Source organism: Anastrepha obliqua, chromosome 3 (assembly GCF_027943255.1).
Source record: "Anastrepha obliqua isolate idAnaObli1 chromosome 3, idAnaObli1_1.0, whole genome shotgun sequence".
NCBI classification, from domain to species: domain Eukaryota; kingdom Metazoa; phylum Arthropoda; class Insecta; order Diptera; family Tephritidae; genus Anastrepha; species Anastrepha obliqua.
In genome coordinates this window covers 82,896,662-82,917,260 of record NC_072894.1, presented here as the reverse complement: position 1 = coordinate 82,917,260, position 20,599 = coordinate 82,896,662, and the positions used below count along the sequence as shown (strand labels likewise).

Here is a 20,599-nt window from a genome sequence, read left to right as displayed (position 1 = left end):
TACGCAGAAAAGCTGATTCAAAGCATGAAGAAGATGCCAGGCTACTACACGGCTTATGGAGTAATTGCCACTCGTAATTTTGTACCTACTTTAATGTAAAAGAATTTTAAATATATATATTTTATATTTCACGAATAATCGAGGTTCCTTTTTTCTAATACAGATTGTAAGTCAATCAAAAAAAATGTTTTTGTTCATTCATGAATTTCTTAAAATAAACCACTACATATATGGACCACCTTGTATATGCGTACAGACATATTAGGGGTCTTCAAACGGAGTTCGATGCTTCGTTATTTGGCAATTTTACGTGCACTTAGTAAGTCCAACGAAAGCACCAAGTAACAAAGGGCCGTGGTGGCAAGCTTGACAATTTGATCAGTAGTTGGCAAAATAACAATCAGCTGTTTGGAAATTGGCATTTGTTGGTTTGAGTTTGAAATATGAAAATGTAAAAGAGGTAAAGGGAGTTAGCTTTTTTCCCTAAAAAGGGAGTTGGCTTTTTCAATTTGCCGAATTGCCAAATAACAACCGCCAAAGTAAAGAAATTGCTGTGAGTACAGTAGGTTCTGTTTTTATGCGGCTTTTTTTTATGCGGTTTTGAAATAGTGCGGTTTTTTTTTAAATTACAAAATGCATGTCGACCTATCGGGAATTGTACATATAAACAAGATTCTAAACCAGCTAAGCAAAAACTCATCACAGATTCATGCGGCCTATGGAACGTATCTATAGTTATAATATGGGACTAGTGCCCTTTTTTATGCGATTTTATTACATTATTTCAGATTTATGCGGTTTTAGCATTTGAAACGTATCTATAGTTTTACTATAGAACTAGTAGCTTTTTTTATGCTGTTTTTTTTTATGCTGTTTCTTGCGGAACGTATCTACCGCATAAAAACAGAACCTACTGTACTCCTATTATGGTTGAACCAACCAACTCCTATATATAGGACTATGAATAAGTTCGTGCGGTTTTACAACAGATGGCGTAACTTGATTATTATTCCATCGATCCACATTTCCAAACATTCATTGGAGAGCTACTGTCGTAAGGCACAAACGTCAGTATAAGTTTTTTATTTGAAGCGTAAACAACAATATTTTTACCACACTTGAAAATGTCGAATTTCGTGCCAAATAATGTGTTTTTGCGGGGAATTTTTTAATATGAAGAAAAAAGCAGCCGAAAGTCATCGTATCTTGGTGGAAGTTTATGGTGAGCATGCTCTAGCTGAGCGAACGTGCCAGAAGTGGTTTGCACGCTTTAAAAGTGGTTATTTTGGCTTGGAAGACGAAGAACGCGAGGGTGCGCCGCCAAAGTTCATGGATACCGAATTGGAGGAATTGCTCGATCAAGATCCGGCTCAAACGCACGAAGAGGTTGCAAAAACTTTGGGAGTTGATCAATCAACCATTTCCAAACGTTTAAAAGCCATGGGAATGATCCGAAAGGTAGGCCATTGGGTGCCGTATGAATTGAAGCCAAGAGACGTTGAACGCCGTTTTATGGCATGCGAACAACTGCTTTAACGGCACAAAAGAAAGGGTTTTTTGCATCGAATTGTGACTGGCGATGAAAAGTGGGTCCATTACGACAATCCAAAACGTCGGGCAACGTATGGATACCCTGGCCATGCTTCAACATCGACGTCGGCGCAGAATATTCATGGCCTGAAGGTTATGCTGTGTATCTGGTGGGACCAGCTGGGTGTTGTGTATTATGAGCTACTGAAACCGAATGAAACGATTACGGGGGATGTCTACCGACGACAATTGATGCGTTTGAGCCGAGCACTGCGAGAAAAACGGCCGCAATACGCCGATAGACACGACAAAGTTATTTTGCAACATGACAATGCTCGGCCACATGTTGCACAAGTGGTCAAAACATACTTAGAAACGCTCAAATGGGATGTCCTACCCCACCCGCCGTATAGTCCAGACCTTGTGCCATCCGATTACTATCTCTTCCGATCGATGCAACATGGCCTGGCTGACCAGCACTTCCGTAATTACGATGAAGTCAAAAAATGGATCGATTCGTGGATTGCGGCAAAACCGACCGAATTTTTCACAAAGGGAATCCGTGAATTGCCAGAAAGATGGGAAAAAGTAGTAGTAAGCGATGGACAATACTTTGAATATTAAATTTGTAACCATTTTACGTCAATAAAGTTTCAAATTTCGAAAAAAAACCGCACGAACTTATTCATAGTCCTATAATAAACTATTATATAAAAAACTATAATCAAAATGTAAGCGAAAGCACTTTGAAACTCAAATTTCTTTCTCTATTTCATACATTTTTTCTCTAAATGAAAATTGCTTCCCTTCTTTGAAAAGTGATTTGGACCCGGAGGGCTGCTTATATTTCGCCGAAAAGGTTATTCGGTTCAGCTGTTACTGTAACTCGAAATTAGTTGGCTGCCAAACCAAAGCAAATGAAAGGCAAATTAATGATTATTAAAAATTTTAGTAAAGTTATTTTTTTTTGTAAAACGCGCATGATATTTGGAAAGATTCAAATGATTTGGCTGATTATTATTGGAAAAGCCGACTTTTTTTCTCTAAGTCCATGTCAAAACTGCTGATCGGTAAATACCCTGGTGTAAAATTTATGTAAATCTATACGTGTATGCACGCACTTGTCCACATATCTTTGGATGTAAAATCCTCAATTTGTAACGTGTTATGACCGAAAGCCTGTTACAACAGCTTGTGTTTTTTGTAAGTGCGTTTGTTATTCGTATTTTACAGAAAATACCAGTTTTATTGCCCCAATCGCCAAAAAGTTAGTCAAGCTGTCTGTCTGTCACGTCACAAAACAATAAACTGATGGATGGCTGGTCTACCCTATGATTAACTTCATTTGCTTTGTTTTTGTATGTTAGTCTCACACCCATTTACCGTTTTCTACATTTTCGATGGCACGTGACTTGAATGAGATTTTCGATTTTTTATTTGATTTTGCCTATGAAAGCGAGTTTTCTACGCAATCGCATTGAGCGCGAAGTTACATCTTCCTTTTGCTTTTTAAAGGCATGTTTTTATAAGTCGATATGTACAACTATTATACATACTTTAAACTTAAGATGGTACTCGTATTAAAAATATGCTTATATGTAATATTGCCTTATATAATAGCTGAAAGTAGCCATCAAGTGAATTCTGAAAATGTTTCTGTAAATATTTTATTTAGGTCGCGAATCAGGGTCAAAATTATGGCAAAAATAGCTTCTCATATACAATATATATATATATTTGTTTTTATATTTAAATTCAAAAAACAGCGATTATATTAACAAAGTGTTTAAAAATAGGAGGAATGTGAAATTAACGCGTCGAGATTAGTATGCCATCGAAGTTATCACGCAGAATATCAATTGTTGCACTAATCGCCGTATTATTTCTGGTTTAGATTTGTTCGCCATTCACTTCTTAAAGGAGAAGTATTGGCACACTATTTTGGAAAAATTCGCTCACACATACATACAAATTGTATACATAATCGCTTAAAAAACCAACTTTTATGCAAATATGCGGTACATTTTTCAAAAACAAAAAAAAAACATATAAACAGCCCCAATAAGAAAATCACTCAGATAAAAACTGATTTCCATTGAAAATTTCTGCTCCCACGAATTCAACATAGTAGACCCCCCTTGGGCGGACACTCACCGTCAGTCAATTTTTGTCCGCCCAAGAGAGATATCCGCTCAAAGGGAAGGGTTTCTTATTTCAGAATTCTTTAATTTTTAAATTAATTCGATACTATTTCGAAACTATAACGAAAATAAAAATTAGTATTACATTTCAGTCAATAAACTACATAACAGTAGACAATTACAATCAGTAATAAAAAATCTTGGAAATTGTCAATGGACGTAAGTTTTTTTTTTCAAAAGGAAACTATTTTCCACATCGTTTCACACTTTCTTTATAAATTGTAAAGCAGTAAAGTCATTGTCCATTTGTGGAATAATATCAAGACGCACGCCACAAATAGGAGGAGGAGCTCGGCCAAACACCCAAAAAGGGTGTACGCGCCAATTATATACATAGGTATATATATATAAAGTCATTGTCCCCACACATCCATTTTGACCGAATACAAGGGGAAGTCCAAAATGAACAAGACTGAGCTAAAATAGAAACGACAGGAGCTTTGTTCTGATAGCTTCGAGTTAATTTATTCAAAATAGTCCCCTGTGGTCTCGATACATTGAAAGCTTTTCGAAAGAGTGTTTCAGATCATTGACCGGAATCTCCTTCAGGATGTCGGTACAAGCCTTTTGGATGGCCTCTACGGACACAAAACGTTTTCCTTTCATAGCCACATGCAATTTTCCGAATGGGTAGAAGTCACAGGGAGCCATATCAGGAGAATACGGTGAGTGATTGATGGCTAAAATGCGATTTCTAGTCAGTCATAAGAGTAGATCGATGAGATGGTGCATTATTCTGTAATAAGCCCAGCTTCCTCCTTCGCGGTATTCAGGGCGAATTCGACTAACAATGATTTGGCCCATTTGCACGAACACCTTGTGAACAATTCGCTTGGAATCGTAAAAACAAATGAGAATCGACTTGATTTTTGACTTCTCTAAACACGATTTTTTGGGTGGTGGCTCGTCTGGGGCCTTCCATTCGGTACTTTGACGCTTAGTTTCAGATTCATGTTGAAAACACCACGTTTCATCACCAGTTGCAGTGTTGTAAAGGAAGTTCTCGTCTTTTCTCGCCTCTTTAATGAGGTCTTTCGAATGTTGAATTCTGACCATTTTTTGGCCCTCAGTTAACTTGTGCGGAATGAAACGTGCACCGACCCTTCGTAATGTGGTCAGTTAGAATGCGATAAATCGATGTTTGGAGATACTCATCTTCGATTCCATGAATTTCAAGGATGATTTCGGTTCATTTTTGATAAATTTAAGAACAATTTCGATGGAGTTTTCGGCGATTACTGGTTTTGGGCAACCCGTGCGGTCATTGTCCTTCCTGGCCTCACAACCATCTCTGAAACGCATAAACCACTCATGAACTCTGGCACGAGATAGACAATCATCGCTATAAACTTTGATTATCAATTCAAATGTTTCGGTAAACGTTTTATCGATTTTAAAACAAAATTTGTTATAAGCGATGCAACAAACGCTTCATTGATTTGGCCCATTTGCACGAACTCCTTGTGGGAAATTCCCTTGGAATCGTAAAAACAAATGAACATCGACTTGATTTTTGACTTCTCCAAACGCGATTTTTTGAGTGGTGGCTCGTCTGGGGCCTTCCATTCGGTACTTTGACGCTTAGTTTCAGATTCATGTTGAAAACACCACGTTTCATTACCAGTTGCAATGTTGTAAAGGAAGTTCTCGTCTTTTCTCGCCTCTTTAATGAGGTCTTTCGAATGTTGAATTCTGACCATTTTTTGGCCCTCGTTTAACTTGTGCGGAATGAAACGTTTTGTAAGCCTGTGTTTTTGCAATTTTGAACCTAATAAAGAAAATCTGACTTATTTCTCCGGAAATGGCAATATAAAAAATGTACTGAATAAATTATTTTTAATATGGCAATATTAGGGAAATCAATGAGATAAATAACTATCTTTTTTTTACATTTTACAAAACTAATAAATATTATATTAAATATTATGGTAATTGGCTCCGCTTCGGGCTGTTTTATCCTACTGCTCAATAGTCCTTAATCCTGTCGACTTTCTTATGTTACGTAACCAAGACATTTGCTTCCTTCCAATCCCTCTTTTGCCTTCGATTTTACCTTGCACAATCAGTTGCAACAACTCATATTTAGGACCACCCATAATATGACCAAAATATGCGGTTTTGCGGCACTTTATCGTTAATAACAGCTCTCTATCCTTTCTAAGTTTCGTTAAGACTTCTTTGTTACTAACTCTGTCTGTCCAAGATATTTTCATCATCCGCCGATAGCACCACATCTCAAACCCCTTTAATTTATTCATACTCGAACCTTTAGTGTTGCCTCCACACCGTACAACAAAACAGACCAAACGTAACATGTAAGGTACCGAATACCTAATTTCATGTTCAAACTTTTATTCGAAAGAACTTTCCTGTAATAGAAGAAAACTTCCCTCGCTGCTTCAATCCGATAGCAAATTTCTCTGTCATTTGTCTATGTTTCGCTAAGCCAATATCCTAGGTACTTAAATCGGGATACTCTTTGGACCAGATTGACATATACATAAATGTATATATATTTCGTATGAAGTTAAATTTCACAGTTAATTGGAAGGTTTAAGCTTTCTACCAGCGCAAAAGCCGCTGAAAAACATATTGCACAGTATTTTTATAGTATTCAAAAATGCAGCGGATGGAATGGTGGTTCATGTACTTCAAAATAGTTTAACTGTTTACTTGACGCACATTTGTGCTTGTACTTATAGGTATATACGAATGTATGTACTTAACTGAAGTCGAATAAGCTGAATTGAAGTTTTTTCTTCAAGTTAGGTGAAAACCAAAGACTTGAGCGACAAACTAGATTTTATATACTCGTGAGATTATGAAAAATTGACTTAATCTTTTCCATTTATATTCAAAATGCATTAAGCTCTTCGATAAATAGTAGACAAATTCCAAAGCTCTTTTGACCCAACGTTTTGAAATTGAAATTATTGGACCACTCCTTCACTCACTAGGCGGCTCGTTAAATATGTACGTAGTTGTCGTGTAGTTGGCAACATTTTACACTCATTCATACCAAGCTGATGGTCATAAAAGTTTGTAATGGTTCCACTGAAAATTAGCATAATTATCGTTGTATGTAAAAGTATTCATTGGTTTATGTTTACTCAAACTAAGTAACTATTTTTATTTCCGCAATTACTATTACAGTTATCTCATCAAGCATCTAGTTCACAAATGGGGTTATGAGGCTAAAAATTTGCTCGTCGATGAGTCATGGGATGAGTTCTCTGCGTTGACGTGGCACGAGACGCCCGTCTTCTATGATCCAGCATTTATTTTTTCACCCCAGCGACCGTATAATGGCGGCGGAAACGGAGGACTTGGTAGCGGCGACGGCTTTAATGGCTACAAATACGGTACTCCAGGCAATGGTGGCGGCAATGCAGGTGGAGTTGCAGTAGGACCAACCAGCAGTAGTGACAATACGTTCATCATCACAAAATCACAAACTACAGAGACCCCTACGTGAGTATAATGCACATACAAAAACAAACAAAACACACACGAAACAAAAAAAACGCACTCACTATGTTGAAGGAACTTCTAAGTGAGTTTTAAAATCCCACCTTTGACTTTCGCAGTATATTTACGTAGTAAAATATCAATTCCGTACAGATTTCTGTTCTACACCTCCGCTGGCCAGCATCTGAACAAAAATCAAGTGAGCAATTATAATTTAGGTGGAAACGGTGGAGCGCCCGGCAGTGGACACAAGGTTTCATCAGACAGTCCATCCTATTGGCTAAAGCGCATTTCACGCAATATCGACGGTGTGGTAGGCGTAGAAGTAGGCGGTAATTTTACCGCGGCATTGACATCATTCGACACAGATTCGGCATCAGCAACAGCTAGCCGTGCGAAACGCAGGTAGTAGCGCCCCTGCACTAAACATTATTCTTTTTCAACAGTATTATTTTACTTAGCATTTCTTCATCCTCCCAAAGCTCTTCATTTTCATCGAAACTGTCCCGCGACGTTTCACTCAATATGGATCTCTTGGATATCATTGGCGCTAACAAAGGCCCAAAAACGCGCACCAAACGGCAAAGCCCCGGCCGTGAGACGCTTTGCAAGACCACCTCTCAATTTATTACTCCACAAGCAGCGCTCAATAACAAAGGTGAGTTAACGATGTGTGTGGTGATTTTGTTGAGTTTACAATTATAGCAGCTTTATTGTTTCTATTTTAGGAAATTGGATGTTTGTGGTGAATGAGCCAAGTACAGCGCGGCAAATGGTGAAAGCAGAATTGTGCGCGTAAGTTTGTTATAACTTAAAATATATTAGTATAAATGCAATAAAAACAGGGTGATAAAGCTGCGAGGCAAATTCAAATGAATTGATGAGATTATTAAAAATGTGATTGAACGGTTCGTGTCTTGGCTAAATATAAAAATGCGTTATTGGGAAGAGTTTTTACACTGAAAAGGCGCGCAAAGTTCATTGCAAAATTGCGTTAATTGCAAAAAAACTTCGATTTTAATATTATTTTAACGGTATGATGGAATTTTAATACTTCGAGTAATTTTGCCTTAATTCAAGTGATCAAATTAATAGTTTCCGAATGTAACTAAAAAATTTTCAATGCCCAACCTGCTTTTCTCACTTCTTATAAAATCTTAAAATAATAAAAGTAATAACCGCTTGCGCGATTTTGGCCGAGTTTAACAAAGCGCGCCAGTCGTTTCTTTCTCGTGCTAACTGGCGCCAGTTGGGCACACCAAGTGAAGCCAAGTCCTTCTCCATCTGATCTTTCTAACGCCGAGGAGGCCTTCCTCCGCCTTCCGCTACTACCAGCTGGTACCAGGTCGAATACTTTCAGAGCCGAATATCGTCATCGTCCCAGCTTCTGCGCCATACGTACGACAGCCTTGTAGAGTGTTAGTTTTGTTTGCCGAGAGCTGACTTCACTACTCAATTGCCTACTAAATAAATATATATTTATTTAATAGCTTTCAATATCAAAAAATATAAAATGTATGTATGTATGCATAAATGTTAAATCAACACAAATTTTGTGTTTTTGGATTCAATTTTTTTTTTATTTCCTTTTATCTCATCAAATTTGTTCTAGAAGCGTCAAAACAAAACTAGAAGTCGTCACGACCAACCCTTTACTTGGTAAACCAAATTCATCAAAAATTTTACATTTTTTGAAGCAGAACCAAACAGACCGCTGATTAACCTATAAACATTGCTTTTGATAATTTGAGATTTTGAATTACGAATTCAGTTAAAACGGCTGATTTGGTCTTCGTTTCTTTTGTTGTTGTTTTTGTAACAGCAATACGAAACCTTGTTAGTGCAATGTAAATCACCAGGAAATATGCTATTTCGACCGGTTGGGTCCAGAGGGAGAGGGGTGTTAGATGAGTTGGTTTGATGAGGCATGTGAAAAGGTGGTTAGTGTCGTGCGGGGTGCCTTCACATGCCGAACATATCGCACCCTAAATACAAAAGGGTCACAACTCAAAATTTTCCACACTCGAGCTTGACTTGTTTACAGTAGCACAGAAAACAAACTATGTGACATATCACGCTGAAATTTGCCATGTAAGCTTATAACAGTCCTACCAAAAAACAAAAAAATTATTTTTGCCATATGTCATCCGCGAACCGTTTTATTGATAACGTCTCGTTCATATTTCAGCAGAAGGCACATTTTGAGTTGTGACCCTTTTGTATTTAGGGTGCGATATGTTTAGTATGTCGGGGTCGATTCTAGATAAGTAGAAGTTTAGTCTGCTAAAATAGTATATGTGCCAGAGTTACGCGGGTCTCACGGGGGATCTATATCTGCTGTGGGAGGTGGTTGGACTCCGATGACAGCATTCGGGGTTAGGAGCTTAAGAAGGTTGTAAGGGTATCCCGATGAGTGTCGTTTATTGTCTGTCTAAATGCAGTCCGGTCCAATAATTGTCGATCTGATTTGCCCTGGATCTCGTCGACGTAATTGAGGATGTGCCTTCTGGCATGCCTGGTAGGTGGCTCGGACTCAAGCAGGTGTATGCATGGATGGGTTTTACGGTAGCATCCTATCAGAAACTGCTTGCTCCTTCACATGTAACATCTGAGCCTCGTCGTGTACTTGTTGTAGTGGGGACATTAGGAGGCATCCCGTCGCTGTCCGAAGGGCATTATTTTGGTAAGTCTGAAGCTTCTGGCGCTGCGAATTACTGGTTCCCGGTGACCAGACAGGCGCAGAGACCAAGGGCTGCCGAGCAAGTAAACTAGCCCTGTCTCGTGCAGCATACCTTTCGTTTCTTAGGGTGCGAGCAGAGTGAGCGCTGATGCCGAGCGGAGCCGAGCCGAGCTTATTGACGCTTATTTTCATGCGAGAAGAAAATTTGTATATAACACAGTGAATGCGAGAATCAGCGCTGAAATTCTGTTTATTCTATGTGTTTTGCTCTTATGTCATTTAATTTTGTTGTTCATTTGTGTTTATAAAATTGCTGTACAGGGTAATGGATTCATCTGATGACGAGTATTTTGCTTCTCCTAGTGTGATTAATGCAATTATTAACACAAAAGAGTTTGGAAAACATCAACAATGCAAAAAAGCGCGCAAAACTCTTTGAAACTGTTTTCTCGCACTCATCGGCTTTGCTCTCTGCTCTTGTCGGCGTTCACTGTGTTATACACAAGCTTATTTGTATTGATTTGTATGTAATCAGTTTTATCGCACTGACAATCTTTATCGCACTGACAATCTCGGCTCGGCTTTCAGCGCTCACTCTGGTCGCACCCTTAGCTTTCGCTCTGGCTGTTTGAATTTCAAAGTGATTTGTTTTGTTTAAGTGATCAACTAATTTTGATATTCAAACCACAAAAATGCAAAAACAAAACTCATATAAATTTGGTTTTTGTACTACTGCTACCATCTTTTTGGCCTTGAGCGGGTGAATCCCTATGGAGTTGCTTTCCATTGCTGGTTCTCATAAAAACTTATCTAATATGAAGGCATGATAAAGTTATCCACGAATCAGTCACTGTTCTCCGTGTACCTATGAGTGAATGGTATTCCCTACTGTGCGGTGAACTCGTTGAACATTCAGCATAAGCACAAGCCACGATTCATATTCAGCGGTACTCGGTAATCACTGCATTCGTTTGCTTTGGTACGAATTACCCGCGTGACTGCAGATGAAAAATTGTGAGTAGACACTTTTCATTTCAATTAAAGAATTTAGCACAAGTTGCCCGGGATATATTAGAAGATGACTAAAAAGAACAATATAAACATACATATATACTTATTTCATGTTTGCTATTTAATATGTGCTCACATACAGCTCTATTTCAAAATACATATATATTTTCAAATGTATACTAAATAATATGAAATTTGAATGAAAAAATTGATTTTTGACAATTTTTTTTTATTAAAATACATCGCCGTAATATAGATATATATATGTATATAAATGGCACGTACACACTTTTTGCGTGTTTGGCCGAGCTCCTCCTCCTATTTGTACCGTCTTGATGTTGTTACACACTTAGAGAAATTAACCGCTTTTAGAACACTCCGAACGGCAAATGTGGGGCTTTTTCATGGCAGAAATACACTCAGAGGCTTGTCATTGCCTGCCGAGTGGCGACCGCTATTAGAAAAAACTTTTTCTTCATTTTGGTCTTTCACCGAGATTCGAACCTACGTTCTCTCTGAATTTCGAATGAAAGCGGCGCACCAACCCATTCGGTTACGGCGGCCGCCATAAATTACTTAACTAAAAATCATTATTAAAAAACAATATTCAAGAGAGTAAAACAGACGAAAGCATAAAGGTTCTTGAATCGGAGTCGCACCTCCATGAGATGTCTTTAAATTTAGTGACAATTAGGCGCTAACTAGAGCTCTTGGTTCAGTCACATTCAAGCCCTTGACGCAGAATAGATCCATCACACTAGGGTCCATTGGTTGTAGAGGCATAGAGACGAGCTACATGGCAGATGCCAAGCAAGTTGTGATCAGGTTCTTACTTATGGCAACCCCAACTCTTCTGTAACTACCACACAAAATGCAACAATAGGCATCGCTTTTTAAAGTAACCATTTTTAGACCCTTACACAAGTTGGCAAATAATGATTTAAAGGGACTTCTGAGATTCACCAGGCACTCTGAATATTTCAAGAATGAGTAGTTTGCCAACCTATTGTATCGCAATGGTCAGCCTCTCCAAGCTACCCTAACTTTTTATATAATTTGATGTTTTGTATGCACAGTGGGCTTCAAGCCAAGACCTACCGAATTGTAGACATGCACAAGCCCAGTCGGCTACGGAGCCCGGGTGAATTTGGCCAATACCCTTTGTTAGTGTTCACTTGAGGTTAGCTTTAATAATGGATAGGATAAAACGCATTGTGTTATATTCATGCATGTGGTACCTTTGCGCATTCCAAAATAGTTTTATTTAAATGCCCCTGTTTGCACTCTTCTGACTTTTGCTAAACAAAAGAAATCATAATTTGTACTGTTTGATTTTTTTGGCAACAAAAAACCCCCTTTCCATGCATTCCGCACTAGTTGCCACACTTATTGACACATAAATAATACAAACTCACAAAAAAAAGTAAAACAATCTTAACCCTCAACGAACAATCAATCAGGGGATCAAATTAGCTCAGGCAAGCTTTAATTTTTTACCCAGCTCACAGGGGTACTCAATGCCGAAATGCATAGGCATAATCATTGTATTACTTACAGAATTTGAATTTCAATATACTTTTACAAAACATACATACATATGAACTAATAGAGCGCGCGGTCCCTTTGTGTTTTTGGATGAAATATTTTATGATTTCTTATTTGAACAGTAAAATAATAACTGCGGTTAAATACATTTTAACACCTCAAAAAACAGTGAAAAACGAAATTATAAAAAATGCTCAAAAATAACTGGGAAAAATGGGGTCATCGCAAAGAAAAAGTATGCGCGTGCGCAATAACTCTCCTGGCGGCGCTAACCGAGGTCCTGCTGATTATTTGTGCGCGCGTATATCTGTATGTATGCGTCAGGGAGTGTGCGTATATGATTGCACGGGTTTTTTTGATGATATGCAAGTGCATTTAAGTGTTATTGTGTGTGTATGGAAGCTTCCCCTAACTGAAAAATTGCGTACAAAGTGGCTTTGAACCGAAGGGATATTACAAACATGACGATTTGCTAGGGGACATATAAAAGCGATAGCCACGCGAACAACCAAACAATAAGGGGACGGACCTCCACAGGAGGGGAGAAATACCGATAAGGGGAAGACTCATGTATCCTGGCTCATGTATTTCTGTGCACGCCGCGAAAATCTTCCCTGCATAGGTTAGCTACGTGAAATACCTTAGATGCTTACAACTTTTAATTAAACAAACACTTGTTACGGCCCGTTCAACATGCAGCATGCTTGCATAATTATGCATGAATGCATGTACGAAGATACGTATGTATGTGCGCAGAGTTGTACAAGTAAATGCGAAATACTGATCTTAAAAGTAAAACTAAGGAATATCTACTGAAAAATATTGGTGAAGTAGCAAAGTCTGAATTTTTCCGCTAAAAATCTCACGACGTTTATTTGCATCAGCCTATGCATGTACATATGTATAGGGTCCGCCATATAACTTTACGGAATTAAAAATGCTATAAAAAAGAAACTACTCAATATTTTTCCAAACTGTTTTTTTTTTTTATTTTGAAGTACAATCCTTCCGGTTAATGATGGAACACAACTTCATTCCAATTGGACTTTGTACGGCGTCATACCAAGGTCTTTACGCAAAATTCGTCTCAACGATGTCTCCGAAATGTCCAATTGTTGAGAAACACGGTGAACTGATGTTCCTGGGGATTCACGAACACTCTCGGCCACAGCAGCAATATTTTCGGGTGTACGCACGGTTTTTGGTCGGTCACGCGTTGGTTTGTCAATAAGAATAAGCAACCCAGTTTCTCTTACTTTTTTCGCAAAGTAACGCACATACGCTTCATTCGGTGCTTTTCTTCTTCCCATTGCCGTACGTAATTTTCGTACACATTCTGCAACATTACCATGACTTTCAAAGTAATGTCGCAATATTTCCCAGCGTTCTTTGAGCATTTACACAACCATTTTCGTTCAGCAGAAGAATAAAACTAATTTTCTGTCAAATCAGATGACAGCTAAGTGTTACCATTCTTCAAATAATACCTAGTTCAAATCCGTAACGATAGATGGCGGGCCCTGTATATATATTAAACGGTGATTTAAAAGTGCTTTAATGTTTCAAAAAAGTTCATTTGGCAGTTTTATGTTTGGTGAAGCCAATTAGTGTTACAGCGTTCCAAAATAAAAGTAGAAAAGAGATAACTGCAAACATTCTTCAGTATACCACTACGACAAAGTTGAAAAGTCGGACCAGGTGAACGAAGAAATTTGTGTTGCTTGTGGACTAAATACAGATACGAAGCGCTGGCTCCATCGATTCCGTTCTGGTAAGCCGGCTTGGAAACGCACAGACTCATTTTGGTTTCCGAGCTGCCCAGGAATTGAAGACTAGTCGGTAAAACTAGTAGACCATTTTCATAAGGATAATCCTAACTAAATATGTTAACTTCGTTGCCAAAAAAAAAAGGAAAAGCGTTGCGAGCTTTTTACTTCCGCCATCATAATCTTATTTGCACGTATCTGGACACAATGGGATGGTAATCTCTGTCATATTGTAACTGACCTACATCAGCCGGTACCCGATGCGCCTATATACATGAGCCAACTTTTCTTCTATTCGTTGTGGCAATCTTTAGAGCTTCCTTAGCATTATGAAGTTTCGCGTTAACCTGATTAATGAAGGTAATCAGGACCGTTTTAAAGGTAATCACAGATCAGGCAACTAGATCTCAATGTCAGGGCTTATGCCTTGTAGTCAAACTACTCAATCATCCCCTTGGGCGTTTTACTCCGCCAAGAAAAGCAGTCTGTCCTCAACTCACTATTACACTAACATCCCACTCTACTACACTAACAGTGATGGAAAAAATGTTTTCGGATTTAACTCGGCGGCCCTGTGCGTATATGTGTATGTACATATGTATGCACGTATGCAAAAATTGCATCGACGAAAGCAAAAATTGCGTGCAGACCTCTACACTCTGCTCTCTACTCTCCAAACTTTGCCGATACACATTTTGTTGTTGCATTTTTGGCATTATTCTTCTTCGTTTACTCATTCTCGCCTTACTTTTATTGCACCTTTAAAGTGTGCGTTTTTATTTACCTGCACTTGTTGTTTTCCTCATTTTTATTTGTATTTTTCGTTATTTGCGCTTGTTTTCATTTTCGCATTTTTTTCGTTTTATTAATTTCTCACTCGTCTTTGCAGATCAAACACCTGCTCGAATCTCTGCCAACTGCCCAACGGTTATAACTCCAGATGCGAACAGAAATACGTACAGAAACGACTGATTGCATTGCAGGCCAACGGCCAGAATCTCTACACAGACTCATTTTGGTTTCCGAGCTGCTGCGTTTGTACGATAGCTGCGAATTGAGCGAAGTAAGGAATTGGATGCGTTGGATGAATTTGCAAGTGACTGGCGACGAGATAGTGAATAGGCATGCAATTAAATCCAAAATTTGTATGCAATCATTTTATTTATTGATTAAATAATTAATTTATGGAGACTCAAGTAGTTTAAATCGAATTTGTAAACAATAAAAAAAGTGCGAAAACTCCACATCATGAAACATTAAAACATTTCCAACGATCTGTAGCATCAAATAATTCTTGGAAACAAAGTGAAAAATACTTCCTAATTTTAAAGCAAATGAATGTTAAAAATATGTATCATATTAATGTCAATTTATTAGAAAGAACCAGATGCATAAATGAATATAAAATTGAAAGGAGAGTCGTTTTGTTCTTTTTTTCACTTGGTCATTTCAACGAAAAGGAGATTTCACATTTTTCTAGCGACGAGACATCTTCGTGAATGTTATAAAGCATACACAAACATAAGCCTTCCACTGCAGCGAGCCACCAAACACTCCAAAGAGAAGAGTGAGAGTTATATTTTCGTTGTTACTGTGAGAAATGGGGTAATTAAGGGAAACGACGTTCGGGCATATTAAGATTCACCTCTTTCTTCCACCTCTGTTAGACAGAACTCTTAGAATTCTGCTTTCGTCGACATTTGACAGGGGCAAGCAATTCAGCACGCCTGCCTGGAATCACAGCTTATGCATTGATGGCTTCAAGAGCAAATGTGGGGTTGGAGGTGGAGTTTTCTCAGACAAGTTTGGAGAGCATAGTAATTCACAGCACCTTCGAACCGATCGCGTTGCCAGTTTATCAGATAGTTGGGTTAATATTTTTGGGCTTTTTAAGCAATACGAAACTTTTTCAGCAGCCTTTACAATTAGCTCTCTGTGATCGTTCCCACGACAGTCAGAGCTACGTAAGGCGTATCTATAGAAGGTAGTGTGATTAGAATAATTGATTTCTTCAATTTACCTTTAATTCGGAATGATGTTTAAATGGAATAACGGAAAGTTGTTGTTGTGTTATGAGTACGCGACAAACTAATTTGACCTACATTGTCATTCTTTCCATTCTTCCTAATTTAAAAAATGTCACCACCTCTGTAGATACGACTTGGTGCAGCGTTACCGAAACTATCAGACCAAGGACTGCTCATGAAGCTGCAATACCAACAACAACAACAATGACTTTTTTAATTTAATAATTTGAGGTTCGGTTCTCGAAATATCCCCACCAAAGATGTGCTTGCTAGAGAGGGTTTTTTAAAGACCGCATCGAGGATTCAATAGGATTATTTGATCTGGCTTTGTTTTCGGCTTTTCGAAACTAGTGAAACAGGACCTACCAGCCAAATGTCTAATTTTTTAATGAAATAGAAAATAAAAACTAATAAAATAAGAAAATAATACCAGTAAATTAAGTTAAATGAATTGGTCAGATAAATAAGAAAATAATATACATCTACAGGAAATTAAAGGAAATGAAATTAATTGAAATGAACTGAACTGAAAAACAAATTAAATTAAATGAATTCAATAGACTCAAATAAGATTTTGAAAACAAGCAGCCTGTTTTTACGTTTTGTTTATATATGTACATATGTGTGAGACGAATTTCGAAAATATGTCAACCGCGTGTTTTAAAAAATAACTGACTTGAGTGTTTGCATGTATGTGTAATTATGTGACGGGATCACAGCATCAGCAACAGCAACAGCGTGCACCCAGGTAAGAGACGTAAATACTTGTCTGTACGATGAAAACCGTATCAGGTAGATGAAAAAACATAGCCGCTGTAATATAATGAAAATGAAAATCCTTCGGCATCCTGGTGATCATCGTAGAAATGTAAAATTGCGACATACTTACAAACATGCATATGCATGTGTATGTGTGTCATAAGATTCACTTTATTTGTTAATGTGACGAGCACTAGGAATGTATATTCTGTATAAATGGCAGTTTCGGGATTTCGAAATATTTGTCAATAGTCTACGGGTATTCGGTTTTCTTAGGCGTAGTAAAAATTCACTAAAGAAAGTACTATTTATAAAACGTTTTTCATATATTCTTAATGTATTATTTGAATAGTAGGCTTACAATTTGTATGCAGCTTAATTACACAGTGCAACAAACTGAAAAGAGTGTAGTATAATATTAAATTCTAGAATAGTATAGTGTAGGCCATGTAAAATTTGCTGTTTGAATCGGCTATAAAAGAAAAAACTAATCAATATTTTTTCAAACTTTTTTTTTATTTTGAAAACTGAACATTGTCATTTATGAATAAAAAATAATATCGTTCAAATGACTGCCACGACTGGCTTTACAGTAGGCCATTCGATCATCCCAATTTTTAAGCACATTTTCGATTGTTTGGGCTTCAATTTCATGAATGACAACTTCGATTTCGTGTTTTAAAGCATCAATCGTCTCTGGATGGTTCGCATAGCATTTGTCCTTAACGGCTCCCCATAAAAAATAGTCCAACGGGCTTAAATCACAGCTCCGAGGCGGCCAATTGATATCGGAATTCAAAAACGGTAGCCAAAAGTTCGAATGTAACTTTGGCAGTGTGACAAGTTGCACCATCCTGTTGAAACCAAATGTCGTCCATGTCATCCCCTTCAATTTTTGGAAACAACTCGTTGAGCATGTCACGGTAACGCTCGCCATTTACTGTAACCGTGGCTCCTCGCACATTTTCGAAATAAAATGGCCCGATGATGCCGCCAGACCAAAAACCGCACCAAACAGTGACTCGTTGTGGATGCATTTGCTTCTCTACAATAACGTGTGGATTTTCTGAGCCCCAAATCCGACAATTTTGCTTATTGACGTAGCCACCGATGTGAAAATGAGCTTCATCAGAAAATATGATTTTTCGATAAAAATGCTCATCTTCGGTCAAACGATTTTCTGCCCATTGAGCGAACCGAAAACGCATTGGATGGTCATTAGGCTTCAGTTCTCGCACCAGTTGAACTTTGTAAGCCTTCATACCGAGGTCTTTATGCAAAATTCTCCTCAAAGAAGTGCGCGAAATGTTCAATTCTTGAGAACCATGATGAGTTGAGGTTGTTGGATGTTCACGCACATTTTCGGCTACACCAGCAATGTTTTCAGGTGTAGGCACTATAGAAGCACGTTCACGTGTTGTTTTATCCATTAACGATCCACTTTCACGAACACGATTAACAAATTGATCCACAAACTGTCTTATTGGCAAATCTTTTTTTTTGAATTTTTTTTACAAATTTCTCACAGTTTGAGTAGAAGACTCACCACTTTGGAAATAGGTTTTCAATATTTCCCAATTTTGTTCAAGCGTAAAGCGTCCCATTTCGTAAGTGTCAAACCTTTAAGTAAATTATGAACTCATTTCACATGTCATTTGTGTTACCATTCTCAAAAAAATAGGTAGTTCAAAAAGCAAACGTTATGTGGCCAACCCTGTATTTTTCTGATAGGTTAAGAAAAAGACGTAAACATGTAGTTCACCAAATATTTGTAGCAGTAGTTTTTGTTCATTTTATGACACCTTTAATGATTTACAGTTCCCATTTTATATGAAATTCTGAGATATTATGGCAAAACCATATCTGAAATCGTCAAAAACTATTTTTAAGATGGATTCTCCTATATGATTCTGAGACCTGGCCTGTGTCTGACCACATAAGTCTTCAAACATTTGCCAACAATTGCCTCAGAATTACAGCTATATTGTAGAAGCATAATCATGAAATCTGTTTGCATGCTGTCTTCCCTTGATATATCCAAAATATAACTTTTTACCAATGTAGAAACAAATTGAGTCTGGAAAATAGTTCAACCTTTTAAAAAATATATGTAAAAGTGCCTGTTGCCACGCGTACTGCAGAATGAACCCTTAGCTTACTTTTTTGCGCAACTCGACTAGAGAAAAAATACTTATCTGCATTTCGTATACGCTGTAGATTTGATCTGTTTACTAAAGAAGTGAGTAATAAATGCACATTTGCACACATGAATGCATGTCTGTATACAGAGTAGTCCGTCAGAAGTTTGGAATTTGAACTATCGATTTGTTTTACCTTGAAAAAAAAGAAAAACTAAAAACAAAAGATAAAATCTTGATGCATCAGAAATTGGTTTATGGTTAGGCTTTTACAAGTTGGGTGAGTTGCTTCTCGCCTGAACATATGTATGTACATATGTCGTTGGGAAATATTAAAAACGAATATCGAAAATTAAATCATTAGTCAAAACGGCAAATGTAAATTCGGCGCCTTAAACTGCGATTTCACTCTAGTAGATTTTTTGTTGTCTCCTCATGTCTCCTTGACAATGAACCTACACTTTAAATTGTTTGATACTTACTTTACAAGATATCGACAGCCATATACCAAGAAAATAATGGATTTCTTTTTCCCCATACCAATATTTAATTATTGTAATTGTTTAAATAATTCGTTAATAATTCGGAAGTTTTTTCCCATACCCAATAACAGAAGGGAATACTGTTGTTCCAGCCGTGGGTGTCATTTGAGTAAAATAAAATTTAGACGTTCAGTGACTGAAATTGATTGAAAGATATCCATGCGTCATGTATTTATTTATATTTATTATTTATTTGTAAATAGAACACCCTGTATTATATATACATTCAAAACTTTTGATATTGCATATAATGAAATTCCATTTTACTCAACTTTATATTTTACTAATCTGAAAATTTTTCGACTTGTTGTATGCAATTTATTTATTTTATTTTGCGCGAAATAATGTTGTACTTTTTCGTATTGTAACAAGTAGATATTAAAAATGCTAACAGCGAAAATATGATAGCTTTAATGAGGCATCAGCGCGGGTACTTCAAGTGCCTTGTAATAAGTCCTTCAACTCATTTTACAGCAATACGAAAGAATACTTCCACAAATGTAAATATGCATGTTGAAATATATTAATTTATTTGTATACGAATATATAATATATACATACATATCTACGTATAAATATGTGCATATGTATATGTATGTACATAGATATTTGTTGTAAACTATGTAGCTACAAAGTTTTGTGCCTTTTAATTTCCTCTCTCAAGGATATTGGCACATTGAAGCGTTGAATGGCTTCATCATTAACTGTGCGAATATCGTTAGCGGCAAGAACAATAACAAAGACGTGTGCAAAAAGGAGCAACAACTCTCAAATGATGTACTCAAGTATTCATTCCCCACAACAAAGATAATTAAGGGCAAAAAACTATTGTTGCAAACGGATGTGGACACAAACGTACTTACGCAAATACGTATGTATGTGTGCATATATTCACAAATGTATGCATGTATGCATGCTCATTATTACAGTTC

At 37.3% G+C, this 20,599-nt stretch overlaps 1 protein-coding gene across 8 annotated transcripts in view; it reads left to right on the top strand.

Annotated features, from left to right (window-relative positions):
• The window catches only part of LOC129242477 (protein spaetzle 5), a 62,031-nt gene extending 46,439 nt beyond the window's left edge, over window positions 1-15,592 (top strand). For 7 of the 8 annotated variants that reach the window (XM_054879138.1, XM_054879136.1, XM_054879137.1 and 4 more), the window contains 5 exons: window positions 6,885-7,202; window positions 7,353-7,604; window positions 7,661-7,857; window positions 7,928-7,994; window positions 15,091-15,592. In XM_054879138.1, coding sequence (XP_054735113.1) covers window positions 6,885-7,202; window positions 7,353-7,604; window positions 7,661-7,857; window positions 7,928-7,994; window positions 15,091-15,259 — 1,003 coding nt within the window. In that variant the 3' untranslated portion in view covers window positions 15,260-15,592. The remainder of the gene's footprint in view (window positions 1-6,884; window positions 7,203-7,352; window positions 7,605-7,660; window positions 7,858-7,927; window positions 7,995-15,090) is intronic. The other variant, XM_054879139.1, reaches the window with a different exon arrangement.
• The last annotated feature ends 5,007 nt before the right edge of the window (window positions 15,593-20,599 follow it).